A 24877-nucleotide genomic window follows, 5' to 3' on the forward strand; every position below is an offset into this window, starting at 1 on the left:
ATTTTTGCGCCTGTCCCAAGTCAGGAGCCTCTGGCCTTTGTTAGTCTTGTATTATTTTAATTTTAGTTTCTTGTGTACAATTTGGAAATTAGTATGGCGTTCATTATCACTGGACTAGTATATATTTGTTTAGGGGCCAGCTGAAGGACACCTTCGGGTGCGGGAATTTCTCGCTACATTGAAGACCTGTTGGTGACCCTCTGCTGTTGTTTTTTTATTTGGTCGGGTTGTTGTCTCTTTGACACATTCCCCATTTCCATTCTCAATTTTATTTATAACATAATACATAATCAATGTTATATTTGTTTAATGATAATTTTACATGTTTCAGTAGCAAATAGTTGTGAATAATGAAAACTGATATTTCTTTTTTAACAAATCATATAAAGCATAAACAAGTAGCTTATATTACTACATATTTCAAAGTCTTCTTTCTTTTGATTTCTTTTTCAATCCGCATGGTCTTTTAAACATCTGTCCGCGTTCTCGTATCCACTTGTTACTCACTGAAATTTATAGATTTGTTATAAGAAATAAAATCACAGTTTAATCCATTCTGAAAGACATAGAACAAAATATAATTGAAAGTACGTTTGCATTAGCAATATTCCATTACTGGGACAATAGTTGATAGTGGACATTTCGTTCTGTACATGTAGGGTATCATCACTCAATGCTAATGCTTATGACACTAAGGCCGAGTTCACATTGACCTAAACTCGGTGTTGTGTTAGTGTAACTCACACATAAACTAAACATAATTACGTTCCCATTGATAAAACTCACACATAAACTAAACATAATTACGTTCCCATTGATAAAACTCAATGTTTACATGTAGTTTAAATCATGTTTTGTCTACATGAAGTCGATAGTCGATGTAGGCCTTGTGTAGGGTCAGAACTTTAATTTTCTCCTGTACATTTAAAAAAGAACAATTTTTATATAAAATTGATACTTATAACATTTATTAATAAAGTACTACAGAAATATTTGTCTAAACTTGATATATTTATTTGTTATAAAAACACTTTACGTAGACTTATTAACCCCTAATCAAGACTCAACCATCATCATTGCCGAACACATAATTCATTTGAAAAGGTCTTCCCGAATCGATTGGACGTACACACTGACAGAAATATTTGCCACTGGTCTTTATACTCAAACAACGATTCACTCATACGTGCATAACTGAAAAAAGGGTGAGGTTAATTGTTTGTTTGTGTAGTTTCTCAGATCCGTTAAAATACAATAAGAAATAAAATTAAAAAAATATTACCCCTTCCCTTTGCCAAATACTCCTTGGAGAAAAAATACCATTTGAAACAAACAGAAAATATAGAAATGTAGTGATCCTTAACATCGCAATTCTTTTTCTTCGTCTGTTAGCACGCTGATGGCGAGCCTACGTTTTTAATGCATAATCGAGACATCTTTAAACTACTGAAAATCATCCAAAATGACTTTCTTAAAGGAGCAACCACTTTACTTAAAAAAAGGGGGGAGGGGGGGGGGGGGGGTCTGAGTCCGATTTTTTTTCTCGCGCGAAAGTTTATTATTAGTTTTTTTTCGATGGTACCAATTTAATATTTAACACTTTAATGTATGGGGAAACTTTGGATTCATAATATTTGTTCATTCTAATCATCTGAATGACCCGATTTTTTAAATCAAATTGTGGAAAAATCCATCCCCCTTTTTGTTTAAAGTCAAATGGTCGTTCCCTAAGTGCTAGAAAAATTTGAATTTGGTTCTACGTAATGATCATTTAAATGACATATAGTTTACAAGTGTGAACAAGTATTATGTACAAGTATCTAAACAAGGTTTATAGATGTGAACAAATTTAATGTGAAACTAGTGTACATTACATTAAACCAAATGTAAACATGTTTACTGTGCACTGCGTTTGGTGTGAACACGGCCTTAGATGAATACTAAAGTACATATCATTTTTTTTTCGAAATATAGTGCGGGTTAAATAAAGAAAATTATTATAAAATAAAGGGTTGTAACTCCTTCAGGCAAACTTTACATTCGATGAATTTGGGTGCAGTTGGTCACCAAGAACGTCATGCTGTTATCCGCTCAGTGTCAGTGAAGATATAGCACGAACATAAATACTATCGTATAAATGTATTTCTGTTTCTTAATTTTGCATTGTTAATTTCGGAAATGTGTAGGAAACCTAGGTACAACAACCTCAGGCAAGTTTTACCTTAGATGCATTTATCGATATTATCAAGGTGCAGTAAGTCATATAGTTCCTCACGTTTTCATTAACTCAGTGTCAGTACATATGAATACTATAGAATATAACATATTTCCTTTTGTTTTGTTCAATTAAGAAATGTTGACGATATTTAGGTCCAACTTCCTCAGGTAATCTTTACCTCCGATGAATTGGCTATACTATTCAGGTGCAGCTGATCATCAAGTACTAGTGTAATGCACGATTTCATTTATAAAACTATGGTTTCAAATGAATAGGTTTATGTGTTCGTCATAGAGGTTTTTCCCGAATCATATGTTATATTAAAATTTTGTCTTTGGCAATTCACAATTTTACAATAACAGCATTCCCTGCCAAAGACAAAATTTTAATATAACACATATAAAAAGACATTTTCTATTTTGTATCTCTTTCCTGGTTCAGATTTAGGTTTTTTGTTGATTTGTTAAACAAGAAAATACCAATATTCATGTCTGATAAAAACGCTAACGGGCATACGATTCAGGGGAGGTTATAACGTTGGTTATGTTAATGTTATCTTTTCTGACGTTAAACTTTGACATATTGCGCTCAAGAACCATTTTTCAACTGAATTTTACAAGTAGCTAGAAAACAAGTACACAAAACCTTCTTTTCGAAATTGCTTTTTGCTTGTAATCAAATTAATGGTATCAATTTTCTTGCACCAGATGCGCATTTCGACAATACATGTCTCTTCAGTGATGCTCGTGGCCAAAATATTTGAAATCCAAAGCTTACATAAAAGATGAAGAGCTATAATCCAAAAGGTCCAAAAAGTATAGCCAAATCCGTGAAAGGAATCAGAGCTTTGCACGAGGGAGATACATTCCTTAATTCATAATAATTTCTATCATTTTGTAACAGCTTTTTTTTATGTGGGCACATTATTTGTACCATGTTTTATAATAATAAAAAAAAGATGAACAATTTCACATGATATTTTCAAATAAGACAAATATACCACAAAAAATGCTAGGTTTTTTTTAATCATGAAACTTCTACAATAATTGAATTGTTTTACACAATCGTCGAATAATATTTTGCATACTTACCCCATTTAGAACCAACAAGAACAGGACAACCAGCATGCAACATGCGTTGGTCTATCTCCCCGTTTAATTCCAAGTTATACCAAAAAGCTGCACTACCCTGAGAAGATTAATATGATTTGATTACTATTAGATAAAATAGAGATACCGATGAGATATTCAAACTCATAAGTTGAATAACTAACAGAGCCATATAAAAATCGACAAACGATGAAACGACAAAAATTATTTGCAAAACATAACAACGAAAATCAAGACTGAGCAATACCAACTGCTTCAAAAACAGTGGAAATCATAGGTGCTTTACAAATGGTTGAAAGAACATGTTTTACATGTGTTATCTACCGTGTCCTTCTTTTTTATAAGTCATATCAAGTCAGTTAGTATTACTCAATAGCGATTGGTACTCGACTCTTGTCTAGTCCTAGGACATGACCTAATATATATACGACTATAAAAGAGGGACAAAAGATACCAGAAGGACATTCAAACTCATAAATCGAAAATAAACTGACAACGCCATGGCTAAAAATGAAAAAGACAAACAGGGATGATTTCAACTTCACCAGAATATAGGTCATGTAAATGGTCCAACTGAGAAACTTAACCGAATAAGAATTTTTGAATTTTGAGCACGTTTTCCACGACAAAGGACAGATAATTCTATTATCTGTATGAGCAACATAAGCAGAAGCACTTACAACTTAAATATAATATAAAAGCAACTCGATTCACCTTTTAAACAGACCAGAACAAAAACACTTATGCCATGTATACACTGTTTATTTCAATTTTGCATTATATAAACAAATAACAACGTCTTATGCTGTTTTCACTGCATACAAGAAGTATTTGGACCATAACCTGAATGAGGTATATACTATTTCGTTGACTTCAACTGATTGATTCATTGCATTATTTACTCTAAAATACAAACAACAACATGCATGGACTGAAAGAAAGAATTGCCATCCAATAGACTAGTCCCATATAAATTTTTCTGGTCACATTTTGACATGCTAGTCCCCAGCATGCGATCAGTTTGTTTAGATTTTGTTCAGATCTGCAGTCAATTGAGTTTTATATTTGCTCCGTGTTGAATGATTCAATGTGATTCTGAGATGAAGAACAGCATTAAAGCCGATTTGTTTTGTTTTTAGTGTGTTTTGTCCTGTGCATGCACTGGTTTGTGTGTCATGGACAAGTATCCCTTTTGGATTTTTTTTTTTTGTTATCCGAAAAACAAATCAAAATATTTATGTTTTGTATTCTCTATTTCTGATCGATTTTAAGATGTTTAATTTAGTGGATTTAGCTGAGTCAATATCTATTCATACACTTCAGGTTATATACGATACACGAATGGTGAGACTTAGAGTGTAATAAACAAAACAAAAACGATGGGTAACATATTTTCATTCTAATTTGAAAGACATAATCCCATATGGGAGTGTAATCATGATTCAATTGGTGATCATGAATTACAAATTTTTTTTCCAGCTAATGGTTTGATATCTGCTTTAATTGAAAACATAATGATTAGTGAACGATTCTTTAAAAGTAAAACCTAAGCAACAATCAATGATAATATATGTAGAAGATTCACTTGTATTTGACTGTACTGTTAGTATGATAGTTTCATTTTGTTTTCCAACTACGCAGAAATATAGCATACCAGTCGCTATCTTTGTATATTGTGTTTTGTGAATTGGTTATTTTTCTGGTCCTTTTATTATATGTTATTGTCTACTTCAATTAAGTTTGAATATCCCTTTGATGTGTTTGTCCGACTTTAATACATATGAAGAGGTGTATAATACTTTTTTATTTAATTATTCATCCCATATGTTCTTATTTCTGTGAAATCACTTGTGTTAAAACGTCTTTTGATTGGAGTAAACCATTTCAAATCTATAGTGTGTCTTTCTATGTTGTGATGTTACACTATTGTTTCAGATAAGGTTGAAGGTCTGGTATCATTAAAACGTTTAAACCTCATTTTCGAAGGCCGTATTGTAACAAGTGCTTGCTTACGTCAACACTATTGTACTCTAGGGGATAATTGTGTTCTTAGCAATTGCACCACATAAAACTCCTCCTTTTATTGTGTCTTCACTTGTTTAACATTATATTCAAATTATCTGAGCTTTTACTTTAGGTTTGGGTGAAGGTTGGAGCCTGGTAAAACGTTAAGACCCGTTCCATTTGTTTACACCTGTCCTAAATCAGGAATCTAATGTTCTGTAGTTGTCGTTTGTTTATGTTGCGTATAAGTGTTTCTCGTTCCTCGTTTTTTATATAAATTAGACCGTTTGTTTCTCAGTTTGAATGGTTTTACACTAAAAATGTATGGGGCCCTTTATAGCTTGTTGTTCGGTGTGAGCCAAGGCTACGTGTTGAAGACCATGCTTTGACCTATAATGGTTTACGTTTATAAATTGTGACTTGGATAGAAAGTTGTCTAATTGTCACTCATACTACATTTTCTTATATCTATGTTTGCCTATTTATCAAATTGAACTCTTAAGGTTTCACTTTGTCTGAGTTTTTTTTCCATTTATCTTATATCTAATGTGTAAAATGATACAAGACTGAACAACACGAACCAATCAAATCCGACTGGTGATCTTAGAAATTATCTCTTTTAAACTTAAGATATAATTGAACGTTTGTTGCTGTAATTATGAAGCCTGCTATGAGGACGTAAAATCACAAAAATACTGAACTCCGAGGAAAATTGAAATCGAAGTTCCTAATCAAATGGCAAAATCAAATGATAAAACACATCAAACGAATGAACAACAACTGTCATATTCCTGACTTGGTACAGGCCTTTTAAATGAAGAAAATGGTAGATTGAACCTGGTTTTATAGAGCTAAACCTCTCACTGTATGACAGTCGCATCAAATTCCATTATAATTACAACGATGTGTGAACAAAACAGACATTTTGACATAAACTTACCTTCTGAACAGGAATTCTTGTCTTTATGTTGGGAAACACTGTCGCTCCACCATACATCACATGTGATAGCTGTAGAATACAACAGTAAACAATGAATCTATACTTGTTCATGAAATATTCAGTAAATGAAACATTGAATACTTATTTGTTTGTGTTTGTTATGCAAGATTTGTTTTCGGCAGTCACAGCAATTAACCATCATTTTTCATATTACAATTATCATCGAATTTCATATAAAAAAGAAGATGTGGTATGATTGCCAATGAGACTCTCTACAAGAAACCAAAATGACACAAAATTAACAACTGTAGGTCACCGTTCGGTCTTCAACAATGAGAAAAGCCCAAACAATTTCAGGTTACCAGAATAATGAAAACTACATGTTATAAATTCCATGCGTGCGACGCGCTTTTCTGCAGTTAACCTTTAAACTTATCGTGTTAATTTTGAATTGAAATCATCTTTAAATCAGACAGAATTGTATGCACGACCGTTTTTGTCCACTGGTATATACCAGTATTTGTTTGCTCCGATTAGCTGATGCTACGTAAATAGAGCACCTCAATTTTTTGACTATATAATCAATGCAAACCAATATGGTACATTTAACATATACATAAGCACTCTGAATTAATCTTTGAAAAATAAAAGACACGATTGATTAACTGTCAGACTGTTATCGTACCCTGAATATTCCATTTATTTGTAACTATTTTACTCTCAAAAATTTGAATCAAAACGTGTTTTATAGGAAATATATGTTTGCCATATCCAAATCTGAGAAGCAAATGTATTGTAAATCAAGACGGTCATTTTTAAATTGAATCTTATCATCTGAAATGTCTGATTTAAACATTGTTAAGTCATGTACCTCCGTTCGTTTACTCGTTAATTTTCTTCTCGGTAAATCTTGTATGGATCAGCCTGTATATTGTTATCAGTGAAGAGCTGATTAGTCGTGGTTTGGAAAGAATAGTGATTGATTGTTTTGCTTGTGTACTTGCTATATCAAAGTAAATGTTACAGGCATTGATTGTTGTTGACTAGAGTATTAAAAATAGAAAAAAAATGTAATAAATTTAATGCAAGTATAGTGTCTGGACAGTACTGAATTTACCGCAGTTGGAATATCTGCCAATAGACTGAACAGTAACAACATATTTTGTATTTTGGGATCCATCCATATCAAACTAACTGTTTTTAATTCAAATTGTATGCATGAATTCAGGGGCGGATCAAGCCATTTTAAAAATGGGGGTTCCTAACCCAGGACAGAACGGGGGGTTCAAACTACATGTCCCCATTCAAATGCATTGATCGTCCAAAAAGAAGGGGGTTCCAACCCCCGGACTCCCCCCCTGGATCCGCCACTGATGAATAAGTGGTTTTTTTTTCATTTTATTACTCACATAAAACATAATTGTAGCTATTCTATCTCCGGAGCCTCTGCATTCTCCTGGGAATATGGAACGGTCCGACTGTAACAAAAATCAGAATGTTCAGATGGAGCCGTATCTGCTACTCTGTCGGAGCTCCTGAGATCAACCAAGGTTATGGTGGAATTTATATTGCTCAGTTTCTTTATTGTGTTTTGTGTAATTCTGTTTTTTACTCTTGTTTGCAGGTGTTGTTTTGTCATGACAGGTGTATTGGTATTCGACTTATGAGTGTTAATGTCTATTTGATATATGTCGCCTATCTTTTTGATATATCTTTTTAATCTATACAAATAGTAAATCTCAAGTGAAACACATTAGTCCTGTTGTTGAAAGTTTTGTTGTTATATGTAGTTTCTGTCAGCATAAAAAAAGCGGAAGACAACATAGTAAAAATCGAAAAAAGGCCAAGACAAACAAAATTACACAAAACAAAACATAGAAAACTAAAGAAGTTCAATATGAACACCAAAATAAAACAATGGTTCTCTTGATACTTTACAACAATAAAAAAGATAAATTACATGTTCTAGTGTTTTATTCTACCTCATTTGTTACTATATTTCATGTGTGATGCTTTTGTTATCAGGTTTGATTATCATTGGATACCTGGCACAAAATATGTAAGACGTTTCCAATATACAATTGTAAGACGAACATTAAACTTGACTTGAAACAACCTACACATAGTAGGCATGTTGATCCTCTCAAAATATAAAGGCGGATTATCTGTTGAATGCAATGTTTCTTCCATTGACACGATCTGTGAACTCACAGTCACGACATTAAAGTTAACATGCTTCGTTATCTTGAGTAATCCGCGTTTAGTCTTGTGATTTGCTCAATAATAAAGTGTATAAAAACACTCATGACTGTTAAAATTATTGATAATATGACAAATGTTTTATGCTACTATAAATCTTTAACCTTAGTTTAAGTTGATACATTTTGGCAATAAACCACCCTCGTTAATAAATGCTTATCGATCAAGCAAATATGTGAACGTTTAGTTTTGTTAACCAGTAGCAATCTACTCCTACCGCCCGCGGTTAATATCTATTTGTAAAAAATTTATGTATAAATATTTTTACTACTCATATGTCGTTTTTTCACAAACCAGTTACATTTACAGTGAACGGTTATCATTTAACTGTACCCGAGGATTTCGACATGTGATGCACAATAAGTGATGCATGTGCCTAAATATTTGGAAACACAAAAACCTATTTAAAACACTAAATATTGCTACTTCGCTACTTACAGAAACATTTGAATTGGGTCTAATGGTTTTAAAGGCCCGCAAGCATTTCCCTATGGCTCTTCTTAGTGAAGAATTAAAAATAAAATATGTGAAGGTCGATTTCAAATGATTTATATTGAGTTTTTATTCTGTGTAAATCATAAACTCACCAGCGGATCAACATGTGGTTTATACATTCCTCCGACGCCATAATTAAGAATCTAGAAATAAAATAATTCTTATATAAAAATGTAGCTGTCACACTCACGCTTTAAAACATTTCGTATATAGTGCAGAATATATCTTTAACAAGTGTTTAATACAGAAATTGCTAAAGTGTTAACACTTTCTTGTTTCCACAATCTATACTATTAAACCAAGTTACCAATGGTGTAGAGTCTTTGTGTTTTGTTTATTCTCTTATATAAAAACAGTTATCATGCTTCGTTATCTTGAAGAAATAGCTTATCTGCGTTTATTCTTGTGATTTGATCAATAACAAGGTGTATAACAACACAGGCATGACTGTTAAAATTATTGATAATATGACATATGGTTTATGTGATCAAAATGTAAGGGGAAGCCAAAGACCATTGTTAAATTGATACTAAATAGGGAACGGCGTAAAGACAAACAAGAGTCGACAAACCAAAGCTGAAACTATAATATTGGTCGTAAAGTTAAGGTTTCAGGTATTCCTATATATAAATAAAACAATTTAGATACAAAACAATTCAACAGCAGAAACAAATTACACGCACTAGAGGACCAGTGTCGCTCACCTGTATCTAAATAGCCTATGTGCATTGTACACTCTCCAACATTGTAAACTTAAATAGAATTCATGATTGAAATCTCTTTTTTGTTGATCTTTTATTGTTTCTTTTTATCTTCTTTAGTTTTCCCCCAAAAACACAAAAGACAGTTGGCATTAAAAGGCATGGATCCTTGAAGCATCAAATATCGTATATGCTATTACTTGATTTATTGAACTTGACTGGGGTTTGGTCATCATAGACAAGCCCATCTATAGACTGGTGTTTTGGGATAAACTCATCAATGAAGTGTCCAGTTATTCGTCCCATATCATACACTCAGTTCATTTGTATATCCATTTGCTGACACTAATAGGTGATTAGAAATCAATAATAGTTATGACGGAATGCATCCTTATCACACACATCTTCTAATATAAAAAAGAAGATGTGGTATGATTGCCAATGAGACAACTATCCACAAAAGACCAAAATGACACAGACATTAACAACTATAGGTCACCGTACAGCCTTCAACAATGAGCAAAGCCCATACCGCATAGTCAGCTATAAGAGGCCCCGATAAGACAATGTAAAACAATTCAAAGGAGAAAACTAACGGCCTTATTTATGTAAAAAAAAATAACGAAAAATAAATATGTAACACATAAACAAACGACAACCACTGAATTACAGGCTCCTGATTTGACTGTCAATATGCAAATTAAAACGTAAGCTCCGTCCGATCAGTTGAATTAACATTGGTAGTCATTTATTTGCAGATGTACGGCATCTTCTACAGAAAACGGACACCAATGTGGTTGGAAAAGATCATACTGGCCCTGGCAGAGTATATTAAGCAGGAGAAAATATATGGAAGAAATATACCTTTTTCTAGAAATAATTTGATGCTCAATTCAGCAGTCCGGTTTTACTTTTTTTTAAGTGGAATATATACCTGATATTCTTCAGTATTACTATAACGTGTCCTGAACTCTGTCTCCAGTCCTGTTATAAGTTTTACTCGTAACGTCAATTTCTTTAATTCCAAAAAGTCTAGATCACTCAGCCAGGCACTGTTTGAATAAAAATAGAGCTAGATGAAATCAATATATCTATAACTGGATTCAATCTCTTTGACCTTATGTTAGAACCAACACGATCGGGATCATCCGTTTTATTATTTTTGACACCACTGAAGCTATATGTTGGCTCATAAAATCATGAGGAAATGTCATGTCTGAAATGCTTTAATACTAGTAAAGTTAATGAAATGTTGAGTAGCTTACATGTTCTGTATTTCATTTTTCATGTTACCAAAAATTAATGATCTCTATTTCATGATTTTGTGACAATGTTCTGTCCACCATTTTTTTCCGGAAGTGAAGTGGGGGTAAAAAAGGACAAAAACAAGTAGACAATCAAAAAAATTTGTTCGAAAATCCAAAATTGAAAAAAATATTTTTTTTCTTAAAATTTAGGTTTCTTCCGACTCAAATGATCACAATTCCTAGTGTAAAATAAAAATGCAATTGTTTTTCTTCAAATTTAGTACATCCGAAGCGAGTTCCTCTATTTACCTTCAGGAACGCTCCAATCCAAAACTTTTAATCAACAATCAAATTCGTAAGAAGTTAAATGTACAAAACGACATAAGAACATTATTGTTGAAGGGCCTGCTGAAGCCCAACCTTTCGGTGTCGAAATTTGTCGATGCATTTAAGACCACATGGTAGCCTTGTTGAGTTTTCTTATCTTTGGTGGCGTTGTTGTCTCTTCACTGTGTGTATTTTCTAATCTAAGAAGAATACACCTTATCGCTATTTGTTCGCCATTACTGGATATCACACAGGTTCTCGTAAAATGTTGACGTCTTAAAACAAAATATCTGACGCCACAATGGAAAAGTGATTGTTGTATGCGTCAAAACTTCAAGCGGCCGGGTCAGCCGGGATTAACGATAAGGTGTATATCCATCTACTGTACAATTAAGATTAAACGTAAACGTTTTATACAAGAACCAAAAAGGACATAACCGAAATAACAGAAACAACCACATCTTGTTAGGAAGAACAGCTTGATTTAAGAACAATCACTGAAGATTTAGCCACAGATCGTCACGTGTAAATATGTATTTCTATATTACTTACGTATGACTTATTCTGTCCTCTGAACCGATCATCCCCTGCTTTGTCATTGTTGTAGATCGTGATAACTAAAATGATATAAATACAGCGTAATTGGACACTTACTCTGAGATCAAATGAGGCCCCTCATGGGGGGGGGGGTCCTAGTAATCACATAATCACCATTTTTTTGCCAATATAATCACATAATCATTAAATATTTGCTGATCTTTAGTAATCAAATAATCATAAACTAAAAATACAGTCCTAGGTAATCAAATAATCATGAAATATTTGGCTTAATAATCAAATAATCATTAAAAAAACGGCCAAGTAATCACATAATCAAAAACCCCATGAGGGCCCTCTCAAATGTAACTCTAATATGAGTATACTTTATGATATTCTGGATGGGGTGTATAGTAAACGAAAAGAGAATATTAGGCCAATACAACTGAAAACAAAAACAGAATGAAAAAAAGTCCAAAAAGTGAAGAATAGAGAATAGTATAGCTGAATAGATGCTAAGATATTTGAACGAAAGAGAAAATTGTATAAAAAGTTGAAAAATAAAGAAATTGTTTATCCCTTAAAAAGCCGGCTTATGAAGACACTCATACATTAGTATTTTATGACTATGGTGTTTTTTTTTATGATTGTTCATTACATAAGCCTTACAAAACATTACAAAATTAACAAAATCTCTTGGATAAAAAACATCTAAACAATAATGTTTTACCTGTTGTCACAAAATCTTAGTTTAATATAACAATAAATGTTTAATCAGATATAAGAAGATGTAGTATGCGTGTCAATAAGACAAATTTCCTTCCAATTCTAAATTATTAAAAAGACTAAACCATTATAGGTCAAAATACGGCCTTCAACACGGAGCCTTGACTCACACCGAACAGCAAGCTATATAATGCTCCAAAATGACTAACGTAAAACTATTCAAACATTAAAAACAACGGTTTAATCTGATTTTTTTTTTTAAACGAGAAACAAGAAACAGGAAACACTCATGACCAATATCAACCATCCACAACCGCTGAACAACAGGTTTCTGACTTATGACATGTGCAAACAAATACAACGAGTTAAACGTTTAAAAAGGCACCAACCTTCACCCTAATCTGAAGTCAACCCTTAGATAACTAGAATATAAGGTAAAAACAAGTAAAGACACAATCAAACACACACCAAAATCTGAATAAAAATTCAAAGAGGTAACTGAATGAATATTAATTATTGAGATCACTGTGGTGCAATTGCATATTTCAAATATTACCGAAGTAGGTCATGCAGAATGTGGAGGAGTTTAATGTGTCTATGGGCAACATGTGAGATTACTTGCAGTAACTGAAAATTTGTTCTGACATGTTCTGATCTGTACATAAACTTACTTGTTTTTCACTTATGTTTCGTAAAAATACTATTTCATCATCAGATATTATATCATGAAATAGAAATATTCGTGGCTGTAAATTTGCTAGCTCTGTTTTTACAAAATAAAATGGATCATCAGTTGCTTTATAATAACAAAACAGTCTTGACAGCTCTTTAGGACTCTGAAATAAAATCAAATCAAATAAGATAGAGTTACAATTATCATGAGTCAAACTGAAAACTTCTTTCGTGAAAGGACGGAAATGTCAAGCATGGTAGGTACAAGCATGCACTGCCAGGTAAGCTAAATATACGGGCCAAAAATCTATACTCAATAGGTACAAATTAAGTTGATAAACTTAAACGTCATGTTCATGTTGACACAATTAAAATCAAAATGGGCATCAGGTTCATTTGAATAATAGAAGTATGGTAAATCATATTACCATCAATTACAGAACACTGGTATATAAATTTGTATTCACGTAGAGTAAGTCTATGGACTCTGACATCAAAATAACGATGATATAAATAAGTCTTCATTATTCCTTGCGATAAGTACACAAAGTCATGTCTTTAAAAATCGATCGAAACTGGTAACATTGCGCAGAGTAATAAACTAAACCGATCAGCCATTCCATCGGAATTTTCGCACCGATATTGTAGCGACAAGAGAACACAACAGGGGTCCAGTTTACGGAATTAACTTTCGATAGTAGTAATAAAGCGTAAAGTTTGATGAAAAAGACTGACAGAAATGCTGATCATAATATACCGATCAATTCGAGCATTCCATTGCTTTTCATTTCCAGTTATCATATTTGTGTGTGTCCTCACCTTTAAACTACCTCTACACAAATTCTCATAATCTCTCGTCATATTGTCTTCTGCTTCTGCTTTATCAAAGGCCGTCACATTCTCTAGTTTGGATATACTTGCTGCCCTCGTTTTGAAATAGTCATAATCATTGTGTAGTCTTTTATTTCCGGGTTCTGTGTTAAAGAAAAATATTTGAAACAAATTAGACCTCTTAATTTCTGAGGGTTTCGGTTGGGATTATTAAATTTTCAAGCCATTTTCTGTATTTTTTATACATTTTGCTCATTATTCTCTATTTTTTGTTTAAACATATTTATTTATAGTGGATTGGGAAACAAGTTTTGCAACTTATATTAATCCCTTTCCACTTTGCGTATGCGAGTGCTGCCTTGTAGCGGCATTAGCCTGCTTTTTATCGAAATCTACAAGGGTGTCTTTAACGTGCAAGAGATGTGGCTCTCTCTTAACACGGGTCAGTCATTTATCGTCCCCGTCCGACGGACTATTTTCTATATTGAAGCACCCCATTATTTTTATTCTTTTTTTTATTGTATGACTTTTCTTCAGTTTTTATTTTAAATCCTATTCAGGTTCTCATTTTCTATAAAGTAGAAGTTTCTCGCTTTGTGTTATGAGAGGAAACCTCCTGCCATGTTAACTTAATATAAAAAGGCAATTTAATTTAAGTATGTGATCAAATGTCAATACATGTCTATAGTATTTCATTGTAGTATCATATCATTATACCATACTGGCTACTAGTACTGGGTATTAGTTCTAGTGTAATATCAAAGACTCGATCCTCATAAAAAGAACCCAATAGAATACAGACAACAGTATTTTCTTCAAACTTACTTTGGGAACCAACTGTATGGACTTATCTGTACTAAATGATTATCAATAATGTTATCAATAGCATTTTTTAACTGCTTGTAGGCACGAGCCTATATATGCTATATCACAACGTTTATTCATGAGAAAATATTGGTCATGCCTACCTGCTTTTGTACACTCCTTTAAGATTTCTACTGATTTCCCAGGCATATCATACTACAATAAAAACATCGTATATTAAGTAATAATAGTAATATTATGCATCAGTAATCTTCATAGGCTATTAAGGATGGTTCTACTCCCCTGTTGAATTCAAAACACAGTGCTATTTATCAGATTAATGAATAAATCAATGGAAAGACTTAAGAAATAATTGATGCAAGTAATTATACTTTATTGTAGTTTTAACATGGGTAGGCATTATATTCGTGATTATTTTGCCCGACCGCCGGATAATGAGGGCTAAAATAACACGAATATAATGCCTACCCATGGTAAAACTACAATAAAGTATAGCTTGCATCAATTATTTCGATTCTGAATACGACAATTAAGGTAATTTCTATGTCCGATACGCATTTATCTAGTTTCAGGACATTAAGTTGTGTAAGTATTTAAATTGCTCTGAAATTGTCCTACAATATTTAATACCGTAAGTAGAAGGTTGGGATTTATTTTAAGGGTTATGGGACAAACAGTCTATGAATAAAGGGACAAAACGGGGTCAAAAACAAGCATATAAGTGTAAAAGCGTTTGCGTAGGCTCTTCCATGAACCTCCCTTTTTTGTTTTTAAAAAGCAAACGGCTGGCACTGTGATTTTTCAGAGGCAGGAGTTTGAACAGCCAGCACGAACGGTTGACGCATCTAGGTCAAATATGTCAATTTCGGAATGTAACAGTCACAATAAATGATTTAATAACATCATGTGTACCATTTTAGAGTTTGAACGTGTTTTAAAGTTAAGGAAATATATTAAGTGCTTGATAATTTGATAAAATTAATTTTGCTGAAGAAGTCAATATACGCATGTGCAAACAAATTTTATTGGATTTAGACATGGGTTTGATCACAAAGCGAAAGAAGCACGTCATATTAGAATATTTGTTAATTTTTGCATGTAATTAGGAATCGTAACTTGTGGCCTGATTTGTCTTTGAAAGTTCAGACCAAATTGAACATGTGCCCTATAACAGCTATACGTACATTATTATACAATTTGTGACGTAACAAATTGTGACTTAATAATACACAAAGCTTACTCTGTTATAAGCTGCAGCAATTATCCTCGATAATGTCGTTGGAGTCACGTGACTGTTCGGAAACTTTCCTTTTTTTAGTTCGTCTAATAGAGTTTCTAAGAATTGGATGGAGTTGTACATATTATTGAATTCTTCTGCTTTGTTTGCAATGTAAATAACATCGGCTGGAGTGAATGGTTCTGTCTCAAACTGAAATTTAAAAAGGACACGATTTCCCGGTATATATACATAGTATCGTTCTTCATTCAACATACGAATACTTATTGTTTTACTTTAAAACTACTGCAAAGTATTGTAATCTCTCTAATTTTTGGCCTTAACAGTTTGTATATTTTTCTTCCTGACGTGGACAGCTATTTTTTCAGTCAACGTGTGGTTTGTCGCATTATATTTTCAATTCGTCATTACAAGAAACTCTATTATTCATGCATGATGGCAATTGTTCTTGCTTTTTCATAGAAAAGAAACAATATTTTAACAAATCAATGAACAAGAAAGATAAAATGTGTCTTCATTTCGCCTTAATCTCATTTGAGAAACGCCGGTATATGCTTCAATCGTATTTCGTGAGATGCTGACATTTATCCACTCCCGACAGTTATACTTAAGTTATTTTAAACACTCGGCAAGCATCCTTGTCTAAAACCTTTTGGTCTAGTGTTTTAGACAATTAGGACAAACAAATATTTATACTTGTTTCATATTTCTTGGCAGAAAAAAAGGGAAGAGGGTACATGTATATAAAATTGATTTTAAACATTTTACAAGGACTTTTTAGGGATGTCATTGTGTTCTGGACGTAAACGCTGAAATACGCTGTTCAATATGCTGAAGATTAATCCAACCATCAAGCTCAAAATGTTGGATTCATATTTAAAAGATCAAACCGAAAAACAATAGATTAACGTAGCTTTCAATTGCTTAATAGTTGCATCTTTGTTTACCTCAAATATCTTCCCATGGAGAAACTTATGTAAATCAAATTGATAAAAATTCCAAAGACGGAATATGGCAGAGACAGCTGCATCTAAGTCGGTTTTCTGTGGCCATCCACCAATACGCTTCTCGACTATGCCTCGGGTTAAATTAAAATCTGAAAGAAAAAAAACAGAAATTGAAACTGATCACCAAGAACAGGGTGAAAATTTATTTTAAAAGAAAGTAACAACATAAGCCAAATAGACCAAAAATTAGATAAGACATTATACTATATTATTATATAAATAAAGGTTCAATCGATCTGATTTGTCGATTCTTTTTTATACTGACCCTACGAAACAAACAAATACATAGAGATAGGTCACATCCATTTCTGGTCTAGAATCATATACATTAGACTGAATTTCAAAGTGATTGCATTTCTCTCTACAAGCAGATCCAGAGTAACATTGAAATGGTAGTCTGGTCAGAATATCAACGCAAAGAAATTAGTTACATCTATATATATATAGGGGGACGGCTGCAGTGCAGGCGATTTGGTGTCACGATATCACAGTAGCATGGGTTCGAATCCCGGCGAGGGAAGAACCAAAAATTTGCGAAAGCAAATTTACAGATCTAACATTGTTGGGTTGATGTTTAGACGAGTTGTATATACATTATGTACACAGCCATGTATCACCATCATTGATGGCGATCCGATGGATACATCTGTTGTAGGGTTGTCACTGACTCAGACGTACTTATGAATATAATTATTTTCTGTGACTGTATCTTACATTAATTTGTAGGATCCTTTACTATAGATAATTTAGCTGATCTGTAACAATAACATCTTCATGCCTTATATATCATGTACTGTAGTACGCCGCTAGATTAAAACTGACGTGGAAAGGTAAAACATGCCCACCGAAAGCTCTTTTTTTTTGAGAGCCCAGGTGGTCGTGTGGTCTAGCGGGACGGCTGCAGTGCAGGCGATTTGGTGTCACGATATCACAGTAGCATGGGTTCGAATCCCGACGAGGGAAGAACCAAAAATTTGCGAAAGCAAATTTACAGATCTAACATTGTTGGGTTGATGTTTAGACGAGTTGTATATACATAATGTACACAGCCATGTATCACCATCATTGATGGCGATCCGATGGATACATCTGTTGTAGGGTTGTCACTGACTCAGACGTACTTATGAATATAATTATTTTCTGTGACTGTATCTTACATTAATTTGTAGGATCCTTTACTATAGATAATTTAGCTGATCTGTAACAATAACATCTTCATGCCTTATATATCATGTACTGTAGTACGCCGCTAGATTAAAACTGACGTGGAAAGGTAACACATGCCCACCGAAAGCTCTTTTTTTGAGAGCCCAGGTGGTCGTGTGGTCTAGCGGGACGGCTGCAGTGCAGGCGATTTGGTGTCACGATATCACAGTAGCATGGGTTCAAATCCCGGCGAGGGAAGAACCAAAAATTTGCGAAAGCAAATTTACAGATCTAACATTGTTGGGTTGATGTTTAGACGAGTTGTATATACATTATGTACACAGCCATGTATCACCATCATTGATGGCGATCCGATGGATACATCTGTTGTAGGGTTGTCACTGACTCAGACGTACTTATGAATATAATTATTTTCTGTGACTGTATCTTACATTAATTTGTAGGATCCTTTACTTTAGATAATTTAGCTGATCTGTAACAATAACATCTTCATGCCTTATATATCATGTACTGTAGTACGCCGCTAGATTAAAACTGACGTGGAAAGGTAACACATGCCCACCGAAAGCTCTTTTTTTTGAGAGCCCAGGTGGTCGTGTGGTCTAGCGGGACGGCTGCAGTGCAGGCGATTTGGTGTCACGATATCACAGTAGCATGGGTTCGAATCCCGGCGAGGGAAGAACCAAAAAAGCAAATTTACAGATCTAACATTGTTGGGTTGATGTTTAGACGAGTTGTATATACATTATGTACACAGCCATGTATCACCATCATTGATGGCGATCCGATGGATACATCTGTTGTAGGGTTGTCACTGACTCAGACGTACTTATGAATATAATTATTTTCTGTGACTGTATCTTACATTAATTTGTAGGATCCTTTACTATAGATAATTTAGCTGATCTGTAACAATAACATCTTCATGCCTTATATATCATGTACTGTAGTACGCCGCTAGATTAAAACTGACGTGGAAAGGTAACACATGCCCACCGAAAGCTCTTTTTTTTGAGAGCCCAGGTGGTCGTGTGGTCTAGCGGGACGGCTGCAGTGCAGGCGATTTGGTGTCACGATATCACAGTAGCATGGGTTCGAATCCCGGCGAGGGAAGAACCAAAAATTTGCGAAAGCAAATTTACAGATCTAACATTGTTGGGTTAATGTTTAGACGAGTTGTATATACATTATGTACACAGCCATGTATCACCATCATTGATGGCGATCCGATGGATACATCTGTTGTAGGGTTGTCACTGACTCAGACGTACTTATGAATATAATTATTTTCTGTGACTGTATCTTACATTAATTTGTAGGATCCTTTACTATAGATAATTTAGCTGATCTGTAACAATAACATCTTCATGCCTTATATATCATGTACTGTAGTACGCCGCTAGATTAAAACTGACGTGGAAAGGTAACACATGCCCACCGAAAGCTCTTTTTTTTGAGAGCCCAGGTGGTCGTGTGGTCTAGCGGGACGGCTGCAGTGCAGGCGATTTGGTGTCACGATATCACAGTAGCATGGGTTCGAATCCCGGCGAGGGAAGAACCAAAAATTTGCGAAAGCAAATTTACAGATCTAACATTGTTGGGTTGATGTTTAGACGAGTTGTATATACATTATGTACACAGCCATGTATCACCATCATTGATGGCGATCCGATGGATACATCTGTTGTAGGGTTGTCACTGACTCAGACGTACTTATGAATATAATTATTTTCTGTGACTGTATCTTACATTAATTTGTAGGATCCTTTACTATAGATAATTTAGCTGATCTGTAACAATAACATCTTCATGCCTTATATATCATGTACTGTAGTACGCCGCTAGATTAAAACTGACGTGGAAAGGTAACACATGCCCACCGAAAGCTCTTTTTTTTTAGAGCCCAGGTGGTCGTGTGGTCTAGCGGGACGGCTGCAGTGCAGGCGATTTGGTGTCACGATATCACAGTAGCATGGGTTCGAATCCCGGCGAGGGAAGAACCAAAAATTTGCGAAAGCAAATTTACAGATCTAACATTTTTCGGTTGATGTTTAGACGAGTTGTATATATATATATATATATATATATATATATATAAATATATATATATACTAGAACACACCCGTGATATCGCGGGTCCGTGACTAAATTAAAGTATATAACTATGCGCAAGACTTATCTTAGTATTAGTACTGTCATCTGATAAAGCCGGTCATGCCGATTATAAGATACACAATTTTCTCTGCTTTCAAATCTTTCTGTTTGAACCCGTCGAACTGGAACTTATCAATTATTGGTAATATTAATTATTTGGAAAACAAAAGGTCGATTCTGGAATGGAGTATTTTTTAATCAACAGCATTGTCCTATATTAGTTATAAATAAAGTTGAATTCTTTGATTCGCTGTTTTACGTCATGCCCGCTAACAAATTGAAACTTATTTTCAGTCCAGATTTTTAGTATTCGTATTGTTATCTTAGAAAGTCTCACGGATTAAAATACTACAATAGGTAACAATTTGACAATTTAGTAGTGTCAACCCTGTGATTATGACCCGTGTATATAGCATATTAATCCTGAATACACCGTTTGGTGGTGCGCCTGTCAGATGCGGAACGTACAGATAAGGTAATAGGTAACAGGTGATTATACTATTGGTATCGGTATCGGACTCGACCCGGAACTTCCTAATTATTGGCAATATTAATTACGTGGAAAACAAAAGGGCCTGGAGTGGTGTAATTTTTAATCTACACCTTTGTACTATATTAGTTGTATATAAAGTTGAATTCTTTGATTCGTCGTTTTTACGTGATGACGGCTGACAAATTGGACCTCGTAATTTTAGTATTATAGATATATATATCGGTCCAGAACCAAATAGAGTATCCCATTCCATGATTGGATCTTCACCAGACATAATTTCAGAAACTCATTTTGCACAACAAAGTATACGTAAATCAAATAAAACTATAATAGGCCATGCACATCAATTGTTAGGTCTGAATCATATAAATTAGAAAGTGGTTTTATTTCTCTCGACAATTAATTTCAGAATAACAATGAGATTATAGTCATATAGTCCCTCTAGTCAGAATATCAAAACAAAGAAATTAGTCACAATATATATATGGCAAGCCGTTCACGTCAAAACTATGTTTAAACAATTTTTGGAAACATTTACGCACTGAGAATTAAAAACAAACACACTCAGTGTGTAATTTTTTCGAAAAAATGGTTTAAGTTACATAGTTTTGACGAGAACGGCTTGCCATAACAATATACGTGTATCTAGGTCGTGCATTTGTCAATAATGTACCCTTTCCCTTGATTGGGTCATTTCAACTCACAATTTCAGAAACTTATTTTTCACAAGTAAACGTACGCGAAAGAAAACCCTATTTCAAAGATATTTCGTGATCATCTGGTTTTTTTTATATTTGCTTCTTAAACTTATTTTAATGTGAATTTGGGTACCCTGTTTTGTTCCGACATTATATACATGTATGTACTTGTGTGTCCATTCGAGCTTGTGGCAATGAAAAATCTCCTGATTTTACCATACTATTTAGTTATTATTTAATGTTTTGCTTTGTTTTATAGAATCTTTGCAGAGGCCAGTTTACTTGTTGCTTAACTTGTGTCGATGTCACTGCTAGGGAGTGTTTATTCCCCCGAGGATATCACCAGTCCTGAAGTCAGCACTTGTGTGTTGACATGAATTATCATTGATATGGTAATAATTATAAATTAACTGTTTACAAAACTTAGAATTTTTAAACACTAAGGCTTTTCTACCTGAAGAAAAGATTACCTAAGCTGTATTTGGCAAAACTTTTAGGAATGTTTTGTTCTCAAAGCTCCTCAACTTCGTACTTTATTTGCATGGCTCTTTTAACTCTTTTTTTTTTTCGAGCGATGAGTCTTTTGTAGACGAAACGCGCGTTTGGCGCAAATACAAAATTTCATCCTAGTACTTATTATGAGTTTATTTGGTTGTGAATTATCTTGATCAATATTTACCTATGTGTGGTCCATTCATATCACAATCTGGGCAAATCACAATATCGAAACATTTCTGCCAGTCCTCAACCCATCTTCTCAGTAGATGGAAAGCATCTATAGGGTTGTCTATTCCTTTTTCACTCACAGTACCTTCTGTTGATCTTAAAAATCTTTAAAAAAAAATCAAAAGTACTTTAAAATTTTATTACAACAATGTTAAATGAACCATTGTCTAAAGAACCCGGGCCTAAATGTAGACATAAAATTAATTGCAATCAGGGTGAACAACTGCTGCAGTATCGATACAAATAACTCAAGATAAACTGGTATCATATTGAGGTTTGAACTTGAAATCATAACAAACGGACGGACGGACGTACAGTCATCTGCTGTATGTTTTAATGCTAGTAGCTGGAAAGTCTAAAAAGAAGGGTTAGTAGGGGAATGATGTATCTAAATAGATAAAAGCAGCTTGCTGTCGCTATAACACAATTATCCCATAAGTATAGAAGTAAGATATTATAGACAATCCGTGAAGTGTGATTCTTGGGATGACTTGACCATACACGGTAGCATAATGATTGCAGTTTGAATACATAAATTTAAAAACGATTTTTTGAGCGAAAGTTATTCCAGGGTGGGGGGACGGAAGAGATTGTTTGCTTACTCTAATAGTATGGATTGATTGACTGCTAGTTGCTGAAAATCCAGTGGCAAATATTTCATGCATGTTCAGGACGTAAAATATATAATGAAAGTTCAGAAGGAGAAATTTATAAAAAAAAATCTTTTGATATAAAACAGATTGCCTATGAGACAACTATCCACCGAAGTTCACATGAAGTAGATGTTTAAGCAATAGTTGTAGGCATCCGGCCGCGTGACCTTTAACAATGAGAAAACCCCATATAGTATAGTTGATAATTAGATAAAAGACCCCTACATGAAAACTAACGGACTCGTTTATAACAAAACATTTTACATAAAACCAATTTGACAGGTACGAACCAACGACAACCACTGAACTACAGGTCCCGGACTTGAGGCAGCCACCTTAAGAATGGGGTGATGCTAAACATGTTTGTGCGTGTTCTAACCTCGGACAGTGGTGTTACAGCACAATATAAGAAAAAACTATAACAAAACAGTTGGAAAGGGCTTAACTCACAAGATCGATAGAAAGAGAGAAATTTCTACAGAGCGCACTTGTCTAAATCGATCGTCTCTGTATGTTTCCTTTTCTTTTATTATAACAAAATAAACACCCTCAACAAGGATCATGATGCAAGACAGTTAATCTAACAGCATCTTATACTCTTGCCTACATGGAATGTCAACCGAAAAAAAAAACACAATATGGCCATGTACACATGCAAGTACCTCGACATTGGCATCATTTTTTTTTTCAAAGACAGTGGAGGCAAATGATAGAAGTATTATAACATAATGGTGCATGTCACAATTTTACATCCCATGTCACTGTATCATATGTTTCCAAAACAAACGTAAGTTATGTGATTGTGGTATCTTATTTTAGATGAAGCAAATGGATTTATTGAACATATACAATGTAGTACGTAATAAAATACGCTATCTTGTAAAGGAGATGCGAAAAATACCAAAGGGACATTCCAACTCATAAGTAATTAAGCAAGCATACATTTGGCTATACTCGCAAACATTAGATGTTTTAAAATGTTTGTTTGTTCACAGTTAAACTTATTGATTTGTGGTATATACCTTATCAGGGCGGATTTAGGGAGGGCAGGGGGCCCGGGCCCCCCCCCCCCTTTTTGGGAAAAAAAATTGGTTGCTTATATAGGGAATCACTGAAGCGTGACTGAAACGGGCCCCTCTCAGAGCAGTCAGTGGGACCCCACTTATGAAAATGACTGTCTACTTAAGTCCTGCTTCAGTAATTTCCCACCCTACCCTCCTTTTTAATCCACCTCTGGTAAAAAAAAGAACTTACTGTTTCAGAAATTTGTCGACATCCTCTTCCTGTTTTTCTTGTGTAACTATAAATCTCCGTAAGGCTGACACTAATTTTAGTTCGTTCTGAGAAAGTTGTGTCAATGTTTCTATTGAAGAGTAAAAATCAGTAAAAACGTGTCTTATTTCCAAGTCAAACAAAAATAAAAAGAATACTAAGTTCGCCTTCATTTTATTATATTTTAAAAAACGTTTTTTGTCACTTTTTGTAAAATTATATGTATTTATCAACTGACTTTTTTCACCATGCAGCGGAAATAGAAAGGGGTGCGAAGTGTAATGGAAGATTAGATATTAATTAATCCAATCGAAATACAAAACTGAAATTAAAAAAGAAATAAAAACATGCATTTAGAAAATTTTAGATAAATCAAATGTAACAAAATATGAAAATATTTATATAAAAAATAAAATGAAATGAAATAAATCCTCTTGAGTACCCCTTTATTGACTTGGAAGATTGAACGTGTACGTTTGGGTGTAACATGTGTTGTCAAACAAATGGTTTAGAAGAGGACGAGCTTCTATTGTCAAGTCCCTCAGTCGATATTATAATTATATGAGATACCATTTATTG

At 33.9% G+C, this 24877-nt stretch overlaps 1 protein-coding gene across 1 annotated transcript; it reads right to left on the minus strand.

The window, feature by feature from the left end:
* Positions 1-290: 290 nt before the first annotated feature.
* On the minus strand, positions 291-24568 carry LOC139502414 (prolyl 4-hydroxylase subunit alpha-1-like). The gene is made up of 14 exons (XM_071291865.1): positions 24281-24568; positions 22327-22478; positions 17076-17224; positions 16132-16320; positions 15035-15086; positions 14055-14209; positions 13235-13399; positions 11853-11917; positions 10661-10778; positions 9118-9168; positions 7681-7749; positions 6272-6340; positions 3310-3406; positions 291-506 (listed from the first exon to the last, which is right to left on the minus strand). The coding sequence occupies exons 1-14, from the start codon at positions 24469-24471 to the stop codon at positions 421-423; spliced, it is 1608 nt and encodes a 535-aa protein (XP_071147966.1). The 5' UTR covers positions 24472-24568; the 3' UTR covers positions 291-420.
* Positions 24569-24877: the final 309 nt, after the last annotated feature.

This window comes from Mytilus edulis, chromosome 14 (genome assembly GCF_963676685.1).
Source record: "Mytilus edulis chromosome 14, xbMytEdul2.2, whole genome shotgun sequence".
In the NCBI taxonomy this organism is placed as follows: Eukaryota; Metazoa; Mollusca; class Bivalvia; order Mytilida; family Mytilidae; genus Mytilus; species Mytilus edulis.